Source organism: Drosophila serrata, unplaced genomic scaffold (assembly GCF_035046125.1).
Source record: "Drosophila serrata isolate PLE 108 unplaced genomic scaffold, ASM3504612v1 contig_249, whole genome shotgun sequence".
Classification (NCBI taxonomy): domain Eukaryota; kingdom Metazoa; phylum Arthropoda; class Insecta; order Diptera; family Drosophilidae; genus Drosophila; species Drosophila serrata.
Window position 1 is genome coordinate 4,431,483 of NW_028257147.1, and position 15,262 is coordinate 4,446,744.

The following is a 15,262-nucleotide window of genomic DNA, read 5'->3' on the forward strand; positions in this document are numbered from 1 at the left end:
ATGATGTGACTGAAGATCTCAAAAAACTTGATATTCTGTGGTAATAAATAATCACAATCAGTAATTAAATTATATTTTCTTGCAGTGCATTAAGTAAAGACTGAGACTACAGTCTATGAAGTGCGGACTGGCAGACTGTTGCAACTGCCCTGCGGTGGACACGAAGGCCACGACTAAGTGATACAAAAAGTTGGTGAAGCAAAGAGTTAATACTCTCTCTAAAAACAATGCTGTATTCTAGAAATAGGTAAAGTAGTAAATTAGTTTAAAATTTTTATTTAGCTTAGCTTTGAGAAAGTCAATACATATTCCCACGAGTTTCCGCATATACTGCAAGTCAATTGACAGCATTTTGCTTATAAGAGATATGAGATATATTGGGATTTGAATATAAAATTCTTGATATTATATTTTAAAATCCCTTACTTTAATAGTAAGTTAATGTTGAATAATAAATTGAAATTGTGAAACAAGAAACCGTTAATATGTTACCATCGCTTTGTTCAATTGAAAATAACTCCTGTGAGAGTATTAAAAAAGATTTTGATGACTCTGAGATTTGTTTTCCATCGATTTTAGAATCCAATTTGCCTCCACCCATTTCTGGTTGATTTGCCGGCGATTTGGACGTTGATGAAGTGATTAACCAAGCCAGCAAGCATTTGGCTTTTTGATAGCGTTTAGTTTATGAGTCGACCTCGAGGGTCTCGGGGCTCAATGTTCCAGCCATGTATTTGGGATCTTCGATCTGTGGTCGATGGAGCGCACAACGATGAACAGCAGGTGTAGAGCACCGCAGGTGAGACAGGAGGTAGAATGGGGTAACAATGGTAGCTGGTCAGATATGGATATCGATGCAGTGGTGAAGTATGCAAATTATGGTTGGTTTAATCGACGATGAAAGACTGCGTGATTTATTGACAGCACTTCTCGGAACTACCACAACTTGGGGTTAAGTGTTATCAGAAGCTATGGCTTCTGAGTTCGATATTGAATAATAGATTTAAAGGGAATTTATCAATTAATTGATTTAAAGTATGAATAAAATAATACTAATAGTAAAAGTGTATTAAAAATAAATATAAAAATTAACTGGGAAAACACTTAACTTAATCTCTCAATGTACAAATCACGTTTCTTGCAAAAGGTATTAATTTGTTAACATAAAACAATATAATAAATATTCATACTAATATTCATGTTGCACAATTTGATTTATGATTCATTAAAATCAAAGAAAAATTTGATCAAATTTATTATCTTGCACAACACACTCACGAGTCTCCCCTTTGCCGGTTGACTAAATATGCGTTTAATTATTTTTGGACATCCCAGCAACCTTGACTTTGTTGCCTTGATTAGATACTCTGCCAAAAATAAATCTTGAGAAATTTTAAAAGAAACCAAAGGCATAAATTCACATGGGATTAGCTGGAAAGAAAGCTCTTTAAATATACTCAATGTTCTGCTTTATGGGATCTCGAAAATCACACTAGCAAGACCCGAAAGCCCCTTAAATCGAGTTGAATTTATTGAAAAGCGAAAGTGTTAAGGTGTCAGTCAGTCAGTTGTTAAAGGCCCCACCCAGAGCCCGGCATAAATAAAACACCTTAGGGTTCGCGGGTCTCGTTTTAAGACCTCACGAGTGCATTGTTCCCAATCGGAATCCAATAAAATTGAAATAAAATTGTGTAATAAAAGGAAATTGCTTATAAATGCCCAAACGAAAAAATGCCGAAATGAAATATTGATGAAACGCACTGGGGCTTTGTCCGCATGTCAATTGAACAAGCCGAGGAGACCGAACTTGAATCTCATGCATAATGCAAGCCGAGTGCAACCGGAGACATTGGAAATTTCTAACAATTTACCAGAGACACAACAGAAAAACAAAGAGGCACAAACTAGACAGAGAAAAGAGAAGAAATTAATCATATTGGTGAGGAGACATCAGGGGGTCCGCCGGCTACTGGGCTTTCAATATGCCAATTCAATCAATTAGGCGATTTATTGACAACGGCCAACTGGCATTGGCATTCAATTTGCCGTCTTGGCTGCCAAACAATTTCGAATGTCATAAATTGTGATGCGCCTGCAAAAGAGATTTACGTTGTGTCAAACAATGGCTCTGACTATGGGTTAATGTTTTTGGCCGCAATTTTGGAAACCGACTCCGACGATCTATCGAGTGCCGCATTCGAACAGAAATTGAGTCATCATCATTATCATCATCGTATCGCTGGCCGCGGACATTAATTAAAACGCATTCAAATGCAGATTGTTGTCAAATGCCAGCTGCCAGCGACAACGGACAACGGACCCCCCATTATGAATTTTTAGCTGCATTATTCAGCATTCGAAATTTTCATATTCCATGCGACTTTGGAGTGCATTGGATTCCACCTCTTGTCGTGGCCCCAAAAATATGCTCATTGATTTAGCTGTCAAAAAATGCATGACAATTTTTGGTTCCCATAAGTTTCGGTTATTTTTCATGTGCCACTCACAGACTCACTTTTGTAATGCCAAATGAGCTGGTCCACACAGTGGTCACAAATCGGCTTTGAATACAATACTAGGATATTAATCAAATCGATTGATAAGTCTTTTGTATAAACTTAATTGTGACTTTATGGAGTGATAACTGTTTGAGATTTAAAAATTAAAAATTTATTTTAAATACCAAAGAGCTTTAACTTTAGATAAGGCATCTTTTTTTACAAGAAATCATATTATTTTTCTACAATTTTAAACACTATCCAATTCTAGTTCCACTGTGCATCCAACCAAAATTGTGTGACACTTGCGAGTGATACAAACACACACCTCTAGCACACACTTAGGCCTGGGTGTGTTCTCGTTCACCTGAGTTTTTTTTTCCCTTTTTTTTTTGCCTTGACTCTCTAATCGCGGCTCTTATACTTTATACATGTATCTAATGGGTTTGCAATTTGCAGCGACTTTTTGACACAAATACCAGGCACATCCCCAAACACAGATGCCATCACACAGATACTATCAGGCAGGGCAGATCCTAAACTCAGTTCGGGGAGGCTCCTCCCGGAGTGGCATGACTGACTCAAGAGATTTATGTTAAATTTTTAATGACCAGCCGGGCAATGCATCAACTTCAATATACTTATACTCCCGAATGAAGACATTTGCCAGGCCACCTTTGACCTTTTGTTGCCTCGATTTACGACAGTTGCGAGTGTGTGTGTGGGTGAGATTGAGGAGGTATGGGATACAGGTATAAGTACAGGTGGGACAATGCCGCGCAGCAGGTGTCAGCGAGGCGGTTCTAGATCATCAAAAACCAAATTTTATTTCCCTCTTCTCCGGGTATGGTTTGATTTATTTGCTGGCCTTTGATGAATTAGAATGCACAACTCACGCAGTCACACACAGACACAAATGGGGTTTAGATACATTTATATCTTTGCGTAGCAAAAGTACAGTCAAACCTCTGTCTTCGGAAATCGATATCGAAATTCATTTAATTCGCTTCATTTTGTGTAAGCGATTGCAACTTATATTAGTAAAATATTAAATAGTAATCCTTTTCCCGAAATATATTATCTTTCCTATAAACCGAAATTCTGTAAATGTAGGCTATTTTTAATAAATTAAATAATTAAACGATTGTCTTCTTTTAACAGAAATGATTTAAATCAATTATTTAACTTTGGTAGAGTTCACTTGAGGGAAGACATACTGTTTTTCCATCCGCTTCTCTTTTTATTTTTGGCTTAGTTTAGTTGGATAGGTTTTTTAGCTGTGAGTGCTTTAGTTTTCTGTTTACAGTTCAATAGTTCAGTTCAGTTACAGTTTTTTCTTTATTTCTTTATTTTTTTTTTGTTGGCGCTTTGAATAACCGGCATGACCGTGACTCTTTTTCTCTCTGCATTTTAACCCCAACCCATGAACGGGCTAACACGACTTTCAATTTGTCTTTTGCGGCTTGCTTTTTTTTGGGTAGGCGAAGGGGGGAAAATGGGAGGAAAAGCGAGGGTTACGTGTAGGCGGAAATTGTAGGGCAAGCATTTCGCAATGGACCTGCAAACAAACGCGTCAACAAAAATATTTTCGTTTGCCGGTCATGATTTATCGTCAACGCGACTCTTTGACAAGCGTGTTATTTTCAGCCGCTTGCAGTTGTTTCCGTTGCTATTTTGTCACTCGCAAGTGTTGCCTGAAATGAAATCTAATTTCCCCCATTTTCGGGCGGGGTTTTTTGAGTGGATATTAGGTTACCAGAACTACGCCAGTCTTTCCGCTCGATTTATAGGTGTTACTGGTGATAATGTACGAATTATGAAGGGTATATAGGTATGGGAAGGAGTGTCCTTAGCAGAGGAAATTTATTATATGTTTGTGACTGCACGAACATATGAAATTATGGTAACACTTCACATTGAGATTTATGGTTAACTAAGCTTTGATTCATTGAAAACATTTAGGGTTGATTAGTTTAGCTCATAAATCGTACTATAATGGTAATGAATTTCCATTTGATTTTATGAGGGCAATATTCAATCGAATTGCCTATTTAAACTATTTAAATGATTTGACCCTCTTGTGGAAATTAAATGCAATCAATGAAGCAATAACATAAATCACAGACTTTTAAAGAAACAAAGGCTTAATTGATAATGAGTATGAGATAAACCGAGTTAGAGACATTTAAATTATAATAATTTCTATAATTATATAAGTTGGAATTCTGAAGGAGTCTTTTCTTTGATTTAGACTGTAATAAATAGATTCTAGTTTAAATAACTTTTTGTTTAAAATATATTCTTACATAATACCCAGAAAGTAGAGTTCTTTGAATCCAACAAATTCATCACTTGAATAAAGTTATTTTCTGACACACCGATTTGGGTCAAACTTATAAAGTTATATGGCAATTGCAGCTGGCATAACTCCATTCACACATTCGATTGACATTAACCATAAACTAAAAGTCTCGCTCTCTCGCTCCATTCTCCGGCAAAGAACATTTAAGTTTTTCCTTGTCACGTAATAAAATATTTATGCCTTTGTTCGCAGCTTTGAATCATGCCAAACGTGATCGCAGATCGTAATAGAGTTCTAACTGTACAGTGAACGCACCAAGACAATCCATCCATCCCACCTTGATCCCAAAACCGAAGCCATGGGCTAAGCCGGCGGATCAGCCTTGCATTTCAATGAATTACAATGAATTCTTCGGCAAGCTCATCATCGAAATCAATCACAAAGTCGGCATCTCATCACATGTGTCTTGGGTTAGTTACTAAAATGCCCACTGACAAACACACACTGAGAAAGAGATGGATAGATACGCACAGAGAGAGATGGGTAGAGATGCAGTGAAAGAGGGGACGAATGCTGTGAATGATTTCGGTTTCGTGGAGCAAACAAAGCGGACTGCGAATGCATTCAACAGATACAAAGATACAAAGATACATATCATTCTGCCACTGACAAACCGCTTTCTGTCAGATTAACTAACAAACTGCTCTCGTCGCTCCCTAAATTCCCCCCATTCAAGCCCTTTTCTATGCATGAATGTGCACAGTTGCGGTCGCAATACTAGCAGTTCCTATAGAATTTATGATGTGACTGTATTCATGCCACAAAAAAAAACCCTCTTTGAGGCCCTAGAAAATTTGTAAATATTTTTAAATTAACTTAATATATGTTATACTGTAATTATTACTTCTACTTTATCCCCCACTGTACGAATGTTTGGTATGATTTATAAAGTGACGAAGCCGCTAACAGATTTTGCGGCATTCCAAGAATTTCCACAGCAGCATGTGTGGCAAAAAAGATACATTTAAAGAGAAAGATACATAGCTGGGGGTAAGAGGGAACAGCATGTGTAATCTTAACAGTGTAATAAAATAAAGTCATTGAAACTCCTCCCATACTCCACATAACCCACCCAAGTGAGCCACGCAAAAAGACGACAGAAACATTGCCAATTAGTTGCGAGAATTTATATTGCTTTTTTCGGTTCCCGAAGAGAGTGGGAAAATAATTTCTTGAAATTTATATTAGAAGCTGCTATAAATTATGGGGAGCACAAGCACAAGTCAAGACCCGCGCCGGCTTAAAAAGTTGCCCGAAAAAAAAGACAGAAACAAAACAACATCAAAATCGTTGGAAAAACAAGCGAGTGCCAAGCAATCTGGAGACAATAAGCACAAGTTGTGCAATGGAAAATGTCCAAGAAAGGCACTAGCGAATGAATGGAAACTCAACGAGCGAGAGAGCGGTGGCAGTCAAGTATTTTTCTATGGGGAAATGCGGAAAATTCTTTCCAAATGATATACTCACAGTTCCTCCGAGGGGCGAAAGCAACTAATGAATGCCGCTGGCAAAGAGAAAAAACAGCAACCGAAACAGGAGAAAAAATATATAAACATGGGAAAAATGGAGAGAAGTGGACAGAAATTGCACTGCCAATAACAGGCCAAAACGGAAAATGTATGAAATGTGAGTGGAAATTAGCTGCAAAATGTCATCCACAGCAAACGGCCAGAAGGAAAAATCTAAAAAAAATAATCAAGTAATTTCTGCTGATACGTCTGCAAAAGTAATTACTGAACGAAAAGCATCAACTAAAGGCAGTAAAGGCTGTCAGAAAGGAAGGAAAAAATATTTTGAAAAAGGAACCATCAACTTTTGTGGGAGGCAAGGTAATAAACAATAGCTAGCCTCAGAATTTCTGTTCATAACAAGGGTAAATATCTTTCAATTTTAGAGGTAACAAATGCAAGCAAGACTTGATTATTGGCAACCATTGTTTGTCAGCACCTTAATATATATGAGATGTCTTCTCACAGTTTATGTTTACTTATTGATGCTGCACTCCTGTAAATATTATTACTGTTGAGACCTGAGATTGTTATGTCAGGTTGCATTACGTATAACAACTGCCAATAGTGTTTCAACATTTTAACTAGCATGCGAAAGGGATGTGAATTTTGCAACCATTGCAAAAGGTAATTATAGTAGTTACTTGTTGAAAATGAGTAGGTTATACCCTTACAGGGAATTATAACTTAAGACAGAAGCTTGTAACACTATGAAGGAACCGTTTTCGATCCTATAAATCATATATCATATCACATATTTATATTCTAAATCAGCATTTATAAGCGAATCGATCAACCTTTTTCCGGCTGAACAAAATATTTTCAAAATAATATAAATATGATTTAGTGAAGAAAATTTAGTATTAGGCATGTATAGAAAATATATTTTCAATCTTTAAAATATTTCAGAGATTATAATACTATTATCTTTCCACTCTTTTGTTAACATTTAACTCAAACTGGTAAAACTGTATGCCATATTAAGCTCGACTATAATTATTTTGCTTTTCCATCCATCTACTTTGAGTGGTATTCAAATTCCCTGCCTCGTTTTGTCAACGAGCCTCCATAATTGTTACCACTCTTGTGGGCCATGATGGCTCCCGCTGCTTGAGCTTGCTTCAAGGTCGTTGCAACCACAGCGACAACCTTCAGGCCCCCTCCCCCGACGGGTGGTAAGCGATGAACTCTCGGTCTTCTCTGTGTGTGTACATGTTTGTGTGTGGCTTCAGTTGTCATTCCTTAACCGCCTCTGACATTTCATCGTACAAAGGCTAAGCTCACTGTGGGGTCTTTTTCACTTTTCCAAAGATCTGTCGTATGGCGCAACAACAAAAAAGAAGTGCTAAAATAAAGGAAGGAAGCCACCGAAACAGGAAGAAAAACAAGCAAGTAGGCAGTATAGAAAAAGGCAGTCACAAAAGGCAGACTAAAAGCTGGCTAACAGCAACAAAAAAAAAGCACAACATGAAGTGCAACAAGAGAAGATGGAAAAACTGGAAAACCTGGGAGGAAAGTGACAGCACTTGTGTATATGACAGCTTTTTGGGGGAGGGAACGTATCCTGATATCCTGGAACGCCAGTGTACGTGAAAATGAGGGATGTGCATTAGAGTTTGTGGAAAGTTCGGAAGGAAAACCTTTCAAGGTCTCAGCAACTCACTCACAAACCTTCAACTACAGTTACGTCCAAAAAAAAAGCCTGAACTAATTGCATTGGAAAATGGCCAACAAAAAATTGGTTAGGAACAAACATTTGCCCAACACCTGTATCAAACCTGAAAGGCGTAAGCTACTAGCCAGAAAATAAAACAAAAAAAAAACATGAAAAATTTGTATTTGAATTGGAAATAACTTTTTCTCTGTTTTCGGTTTGCTGCACTCAAACGAACTCGAATGGAACGGAACTGGTTTAAGGGATTACAAGGATTTCATGTTAAACATTTTTCAACAGAACACGCAGCGATGGGATTTGATTCTCTGATGATCTCCTTAAATATTTAATTTTATTTGGACAAGTGCGAAAAAGCATTAAAGAATTGTTTTTCTGCACTTCAAGAAGATTATTTTGTGATATGAGGGATTATGATTTAACTAATATTTTATGCCTAAGAATTCAGGAGGCAAATGTTACAAATTGCAATAAATATATTACATTTACAACGCTGGAAATAGCAGGGGATTTATTTTATTTACAAAACATACAGCAAATTCTTTGCCTTTTCTTAATTTTAATTAAGAAAGTTGCATTGAAACCATTATTTCTTTACAGTGAGTTTCAAATGTTAATTAAAATGCATTCACAACGATGCCAGTAGAAGAGGTTGTTAATTAACAGGCAAACCAGAAAATAAAATATACTTCCAAACCAAAAACGAAATGAAATAAGTAAAAAACTTAAAAAGCTGCCAATTAAATGGAAGGAAAGCCGAGTAAGTAGCAGGGAGTCGGTGGCATGTTAACATGGCTATATGCGATGGACATCCATTTGGAATGTGGCCGAGAACTCCCATTTAGCATGTCATTGGGCATTGGGCTTTGAGGGGCCTTGGGAGGCGGGTAAAAGGGCGGAAGGACCAACGGAAGGAAGGAAGGATGTGCTGCAAAAAGCGGAAGTGGGAAAGGTGAAAGGAAGACACATCCTGCCGAGTAGCCATCGTCATCCGCAGACATGTGTTAATTGTATTGTTCTGAAAATGCTGGGAGGTTGGGTAAAAAAAGGGGCAGGAAAATGGGTCGGAAAAATGGGCGGGCCAAGCGCCATGTTATTTTGATGGCTCAGCGCCAATTCACCTGGCGTCCCACCTTTCACCTCACCTCGGAAAACTCTCCCGTTTTTTGTTTTCCTGTTGTTCAACTTTTGTTTTATGTTGTTTTGCACCCAGCTGTTGGTTGTTGTTGTTGTTGCACCTGGTAATTATTGTTGCTCTTATTAAGCCTGTTGTTTTAGCCAAGTGTTTATTTAGCTGTTAACAATATTTCGAGTGCATTTCGCATTTTGAGCACATATACACATTATTGTCAGTGCATGTTTCTCAATTCAAATTTAAATGTTGGGATTATAATTTAAATTTATTTTTATATATATTGTGTGTTTTTTTGTGAACCAGAGAAATTTATATTGAATGAGTTTTAAAATGTTTAACATGGGGAAAATGTTAACAACTCTGTAGAAGGGTAAAATATAAGTGGCTTATGGGTAGATTAGGATTTTAATTTGATGCTGTTTAACTTTTCATACAAAATGTAAATTAAATTTATAAAAAAATTGTTGTAAATTAAATCTGATTTAAATTTTTACTTTTTTTACTAGAATGATTCTTTTTAATGTATTATTTCGGATTAAATTAATGACAACCGATAGCTTAAGCAGATTAAAGGTGTAAAGTCTCATTTCAATGACAATATAAACAACTAAACTCCATTTTCTCTGCACTAAAATGCCAATTGTTATACCAATAAAAATAAACAAATAACACTAAAAACAAGGCGAAAATAGAACAAGACCGGAAAGTTTAATTTACCCGTCGATGACAGCCAACATTATTTGCCTTGGGGCTAATTTAATTGGTCTTTTTTTAAGGTAATTACACCAATCTAGGTGGGGCCGTGAGGGGTGGTCAGTGGGGGTGAAAGCCAGTGACCTGAGGGCCAGCGGATCAAAAAACAGCATGAAAATGCAATTAACTGGGGCAGAAATGAGCAAAAATAAAATGTGAAACCTCTGTCAACAGACAACAGCTCAAAGCAAACAAAATGAAATGGCAGTCAAAAAGTGCAAATCGAATGCAACAAATTAATTGTAGTTACTGTAGTTGTTGTTGATGTTCTTTTTTTTGTTGACTTTTGTTGGTGTAATTTGTTGTTGTACCCGCTGGTTTCAATTAGCCAAAGCCGCAATGGTGGTGACTGGCGAATGGTCAGCGTAAAACTGCAAACTTTGGCAAAAGCAGCTGCTATATCCTTTACCCTTTCCCCTTCACTGACCATGGCAAAAGCCCCTCGCCTCCCCCTTCCCACCCTATTACAAAGCCATCCCCCCTTTGGCCTTTTGCACCGTGTGTAAATATTTGACATGAGCACCAAAACACAAGAGTAAAGCAAAACATATCTGCTTTTGTTGTAAGCCAAAATGCAAACGGCATTAGCCATGGTCAGTGCGTTATGTCGAGGTGAATAGCGGCAATGCACAGAGAGAAACTTGTGCTTAAAAGTTTTAAATATAATATAGTATATAGTAAGGTCATTTTTGGAGATAAAATCCTTTGAGATGACACCAATTCATCTTTCATTAATCTCTTAAGAACATAGGTTCTCTTCTTAGAATTTCATATTTTTAAAGAACTCTTCAAATATTTCAGTGTTCATAGACATATAAGTTTACCAATGGATTTACTGCGTGACTAGCCACCGACATCAAACGTGAAACCAAAACCCAAAATGTGAATTGGAACCAAAAATCTGTTGGTCATTTGTGGCCAACGTTTTGCCATAGAATAAACACTGTGTTCGGTTTATAAAGAGAATATCTTATCAGGGCCAGACCCCTCGAAACCGCTCCTGTCTCCGCAGTGGAGCAATGTCATAGCAACAAACAATAGCTAATGACATCATAATGAAATCGACGGAATGCTTTGGATGCGGGGATGCCTTATCAGTTAGGTTAGTTTAGCACAATGGGCGCAATGCCAGAGACTCACCTCATTATCAATGCTTCTGATGAGCGGCGTATTCCTGCTTTTCTCACGGAGTGCCAATAGTTCCTTCTGATGTCTCTGCTGCTTCAAATGATGCTCGTGCTCGATCTTATTCCACTGTTCGTTGGAGAAACCCTCTTCCGACTCGGAATCGGAGTCCTCATTGGAGTAGTCCTCGTCATCGTCATTGTTCCTTGGATTTATCTGCAGATTGGCATCTATCAATTGGATCTTGGGCTTTTCAGTTCGAGCTATGGGCTTAATGGTTGTGGTTGATGTGGTGCTTGTGGTTGTAATTGGGGCCCTGGTGGTATGTGGCTTCTTTACCAGCTCCTTTTCCTTGTCCTGCTTGAATAGCCAATCGAAAATATTCCTCTTCCCAGCTGATTTGTCATGCGGATTTGCCACACTGGGATGTTTATTACTATTGTGATTCTTGTTCAGATCTATATCCAGCTCATCTGTTTGATCGTAGCCATCATAATCCAGATCTTTCGATTCGATGAGGGGTCGCTTTTGGGTAAACAATGAGTATCTAGGCATTTGCCTTGCCAGCTCCTCATCGACGGCATTGGAATTAGCCTCATCATCGTACTCGTAGTCCTCATCATCGTCATCATCCTCATCGCTGTCCTCATCGGAGCTACTGGAATCCAACTCCTGTCGCCAGTTGGGACCGCGGGTGGATCGGGGCTCAGCCCACGAGGGATATATACCTTCCCGGTCAAAGTAACGAGTGTGATTCGAGACCAGTCCATGATGACTGGTTGTGGGCGCCTCGGAGGTCACTAAATTCCTGGGGATACTGGTGGTGGTGGTGGCAATGGACAGACGATGCTGCTGATGCCGCAGAGAGGGGAAAACCCTCTGTTCCCAGCTCATATGATGACGATTGTGGTGACGCAAGTGATGCTGCTGCATGGGCAAATGGGGATCGAAGGACTTCTGGGCACCGCCTCCTGCTCCTGCTCCTGCTCCTGCTCCAGCTCCTCCAATCTCTGGCGGCTGATGATTGCCCTCCAGTTCGGCACGCACGTGCTGCTCGTGCCGCAAATGATGATGGTGCTGCTGATGGGCCTCCAATTGCTGCGCCTCCTGCAGTTGCTGCAATCTCAGCTGCTGGTGGGAGCTGCGGTGACCTGAAGCCGGAGCCGTGGTGGTCATTATGCCAGCTCCTTTCGGATCACTCAAGTTGGCCCCACTCAGGGGGACCAAGAACAGCAGAAGCAGCCCAATCATTTTGGGTAATATTAGCTTTCCCCTCAGGGAATTCATAGCTGTTCTTTTCGCGTTGTTTTTTTATATTCCGTCGTTTGATAATTTTTCTCTGTTCTTTGTTTTCCCGGATTTTCACGCGAGTTTATTGTGCACTTTCCTTTGTCGTTTTGTTTTTTTCCGTTCCTTTTGTCCGCCAATTAGCAATAAATTATGCTCATCATATTTTGACACTTGTTGACAATTCAAGAAATCCTTTTATATATTTTGAAAAGGAATTTTAATTGTTCACTTAAGCGTATATTTAACCGATAATTATTCTGTGCGCCACTTTATTTGCATATTTTTACATGTTGCTTTTTATCTGATAGTAAATCACTTAAGCGGAATTTTAATGATTCACTAAAATAATTCATCGAGAAATTCGTTGTGTTTATTTATGAAATGTTATTAAGTGATGGAGAATCAAATTTGCTTGAATAATTGAGCAATATTTGCAGAAATTGTGAATGAGATTTATTAAGAATTTTAAAAATCAATAAGGTCTTTTATTTATAATTTTTTTTTTTAAGATTTCTATATTTTTGATCGAACAGATTTCACTTTTATTCAGTTGTTAATATTTTGTTTAAATCACACTTTTATGTTTCCTTCTTCTATGTTTATTTATTTATTTTTACTCTCGCACAGTTTATTAATTTTATAAAAATCACATTTTTTATGTGAAGAATATTGTGTTTAAGAATTTCAATTTGTTTCCTTCACAAACTTTGATTATTTTAAATTTGAATTTAATTTCACCAATTTATGCAAACGTAAATCTTCCGCAAAATCCACGCGACTTTTGACGCGATGCCAAAGGCAAGAAAAACACACTCACAAAAGCCCCTCACGCACTTTCCAGTACATATTCTCCGATATACATATATGCATATATATATATATATTTCTGGTTGTTTGTGCAATCGGCTTGTTTGTTTTGATTCACTTTGCCAGATGGCGGTACAGCATTGATGCTTTTTTCGCTCTTAAGGTAAATGGAGAGACAATTCCCGACGACTTACAGATAACGACTAACACACGGGATCTCGATGGATTGGATTCTGAGGCAGATGCGCGCCCGGCAGAAAATGTTGATAACGAACCCATAGCGAGCAACAAATTACACTAGCAACACATGTTGCGATCCACAAGAGAGAGCGCATTGACTCTGGCGCAACATGCTGCCAGCCTCACTTGGAGTTTCTGGGATATCAATTGCCTTTAATGATAAAGTACTATTAAATCCTGCCCATCAACTTACAAAATTATTAGTCAAAAAAAGAATATATATTATTATAGCCTGCAAATAGCAGAAACGTCTGTTTCAAATGTTTAGAGCTTCAGCCAGGCGAGCAACATATCCGTTAGCCTCTTAGGCTGCAATCCACAAGAGAGCGCATCGGCTCTGGCAACATGTTGCCAGCCACATTTGGAGTATAGGGGAAATCATGTAAATCGAAACATCTTAGTAGTAAATCCCACCGATCAGCCCAGAAAATCGTTAGCTTAACCAGTTCACCGGGAAAAATGTAATTTCAGTTGGACAGTGTTCATGTAGCATCATAAAATAAAATGTCAGTAATCTCCCACACAATCTACAGAGGCTGCAACCTTACAGAAAACTAAGCACTAAGGAAAATTTTATTAAAAAGAAGGAAATATTTGAAAAAACTCAATTTAACTACAAGTTCAAAGCAAATATAAATCCTATAAAAAACAGCAAATTAACACACCATCAACTAATATGCAGTTTGAATATATATATTTTTAAATTTGAGATTTTTAATTACAACCTTTTTTACTCCACCCTTTCATACCCCATTCCCAAATAGTTATTTCTGTCACTGTAGCAATCATCTTCATTTGAAACCACATCAACAGCTTCGACTTTACGCCCATGTCTTGTAAGTTTTCCCCTGTGTCGCCTGGGAAGTTCTTCTCGAGTTCTCAACTGCTCATGATTGCTGTGCGTTGGCTGCTGATTTTCCGCTTTTCGTGTGGGCAGTTGCACAGACATTCATTACATAACATAATCATAATGAGATTGTGTATATTTCCACCTCAACTACACATCTTTAGTGCGTTTATACTTACTTTCCTCATTTCTTTATTTGGAACCACAAAATGTGTGATTTCCAGGAAGACCAGAATTTAATATCCTTGGGCAGTCGGCCACCAAAAGAGCCAGCAAGTAGCAATCAAGAACAAATTTTCCAACTAATTGCCATTAAACGAAACGCATAGAAATAAAAATGGGAAAAAGGTTCTACCTAGTGAGTCACCGATTTGGAAGGAAGCAAAACTTCTTAGCATGATCATAAAAAAGTGGCTCAGCCTAAGACTGATCGATGATAAAAGAAGGAAACTACAGAAGGGTTGAGGCCGCAAATGAAGACTTCTAAACATTTTATGATTCTCTCATATGTAGTTTTCTTTGTGGAAAAATTGATTTTTCCTAGCTGAGCGTGCAAATAGGATTTGTCAGGCGATCAATAAGAGATTTCCCCTAAATCAGAGATGCTAAAGATGCCTGATTATAACGAATTATGGTTGATAGATAGTCGTGGGTAGGGTAACTTGTTCTTTAATTTCTTTAAAAGTCTCCTCAAATTCCCCCTCTCCTTAAATTTCGTTTCCCTCATCTTTTGATCTTTATATGTTGTTGCCTGTGGCCTTTCTTGTTTGATTATTGTAAGCTCCAAGGCAAACAAGTTTCGTTTTCTTTCGTTTTCGAGATTGTAAAGATTGTTATATCATTGTTGAGCATTTTTTGTGTGTGTGTGTTTTTCGGGGTGAGCTACGGTAGGTGATAAGCTATAAAGCCGACTGTGCGCTTCGCTCATAAAACGTATATTAGGTGTTGAATTTTACGCTTCATTTGAGTTTTCATATGGTAAAAAACAATATCAGTTTTGTTTAATGGATGGGGAAAATATTCTG

The 15,262-nt window shown here is 37.9% G+C and overlaps 1 protein-coding gene across 2 annotated transcripts in view; it reads right to left on the reverse strand.

Moving 5' to 3' along the window:
* The window catches only part of Pvf3 (PDGF- and VEGF-related factor 3), a 91,753-nt gene extending 78,344 nt beyond the window's left edge, over positions 1-13,409 (reverse strand). For both annotated transcript variants that reach the window (XM_086832735.1, XM_086832734.1), the window contains exon 1: positions 11,069-13,409. In XM_086832735.1, coding sequence (XP_086688861.1) covers positions 11,069-12,340 — 1,272 coding nt within the window. In that variant the 5' untranslated portion in view covers positions 12,341-13,409. The remainder of the gene's footprint in view (positions 1-11,068) is intronic.
* Positions 13,410-15,262: the final 1,853 nt, after the last annotated feature.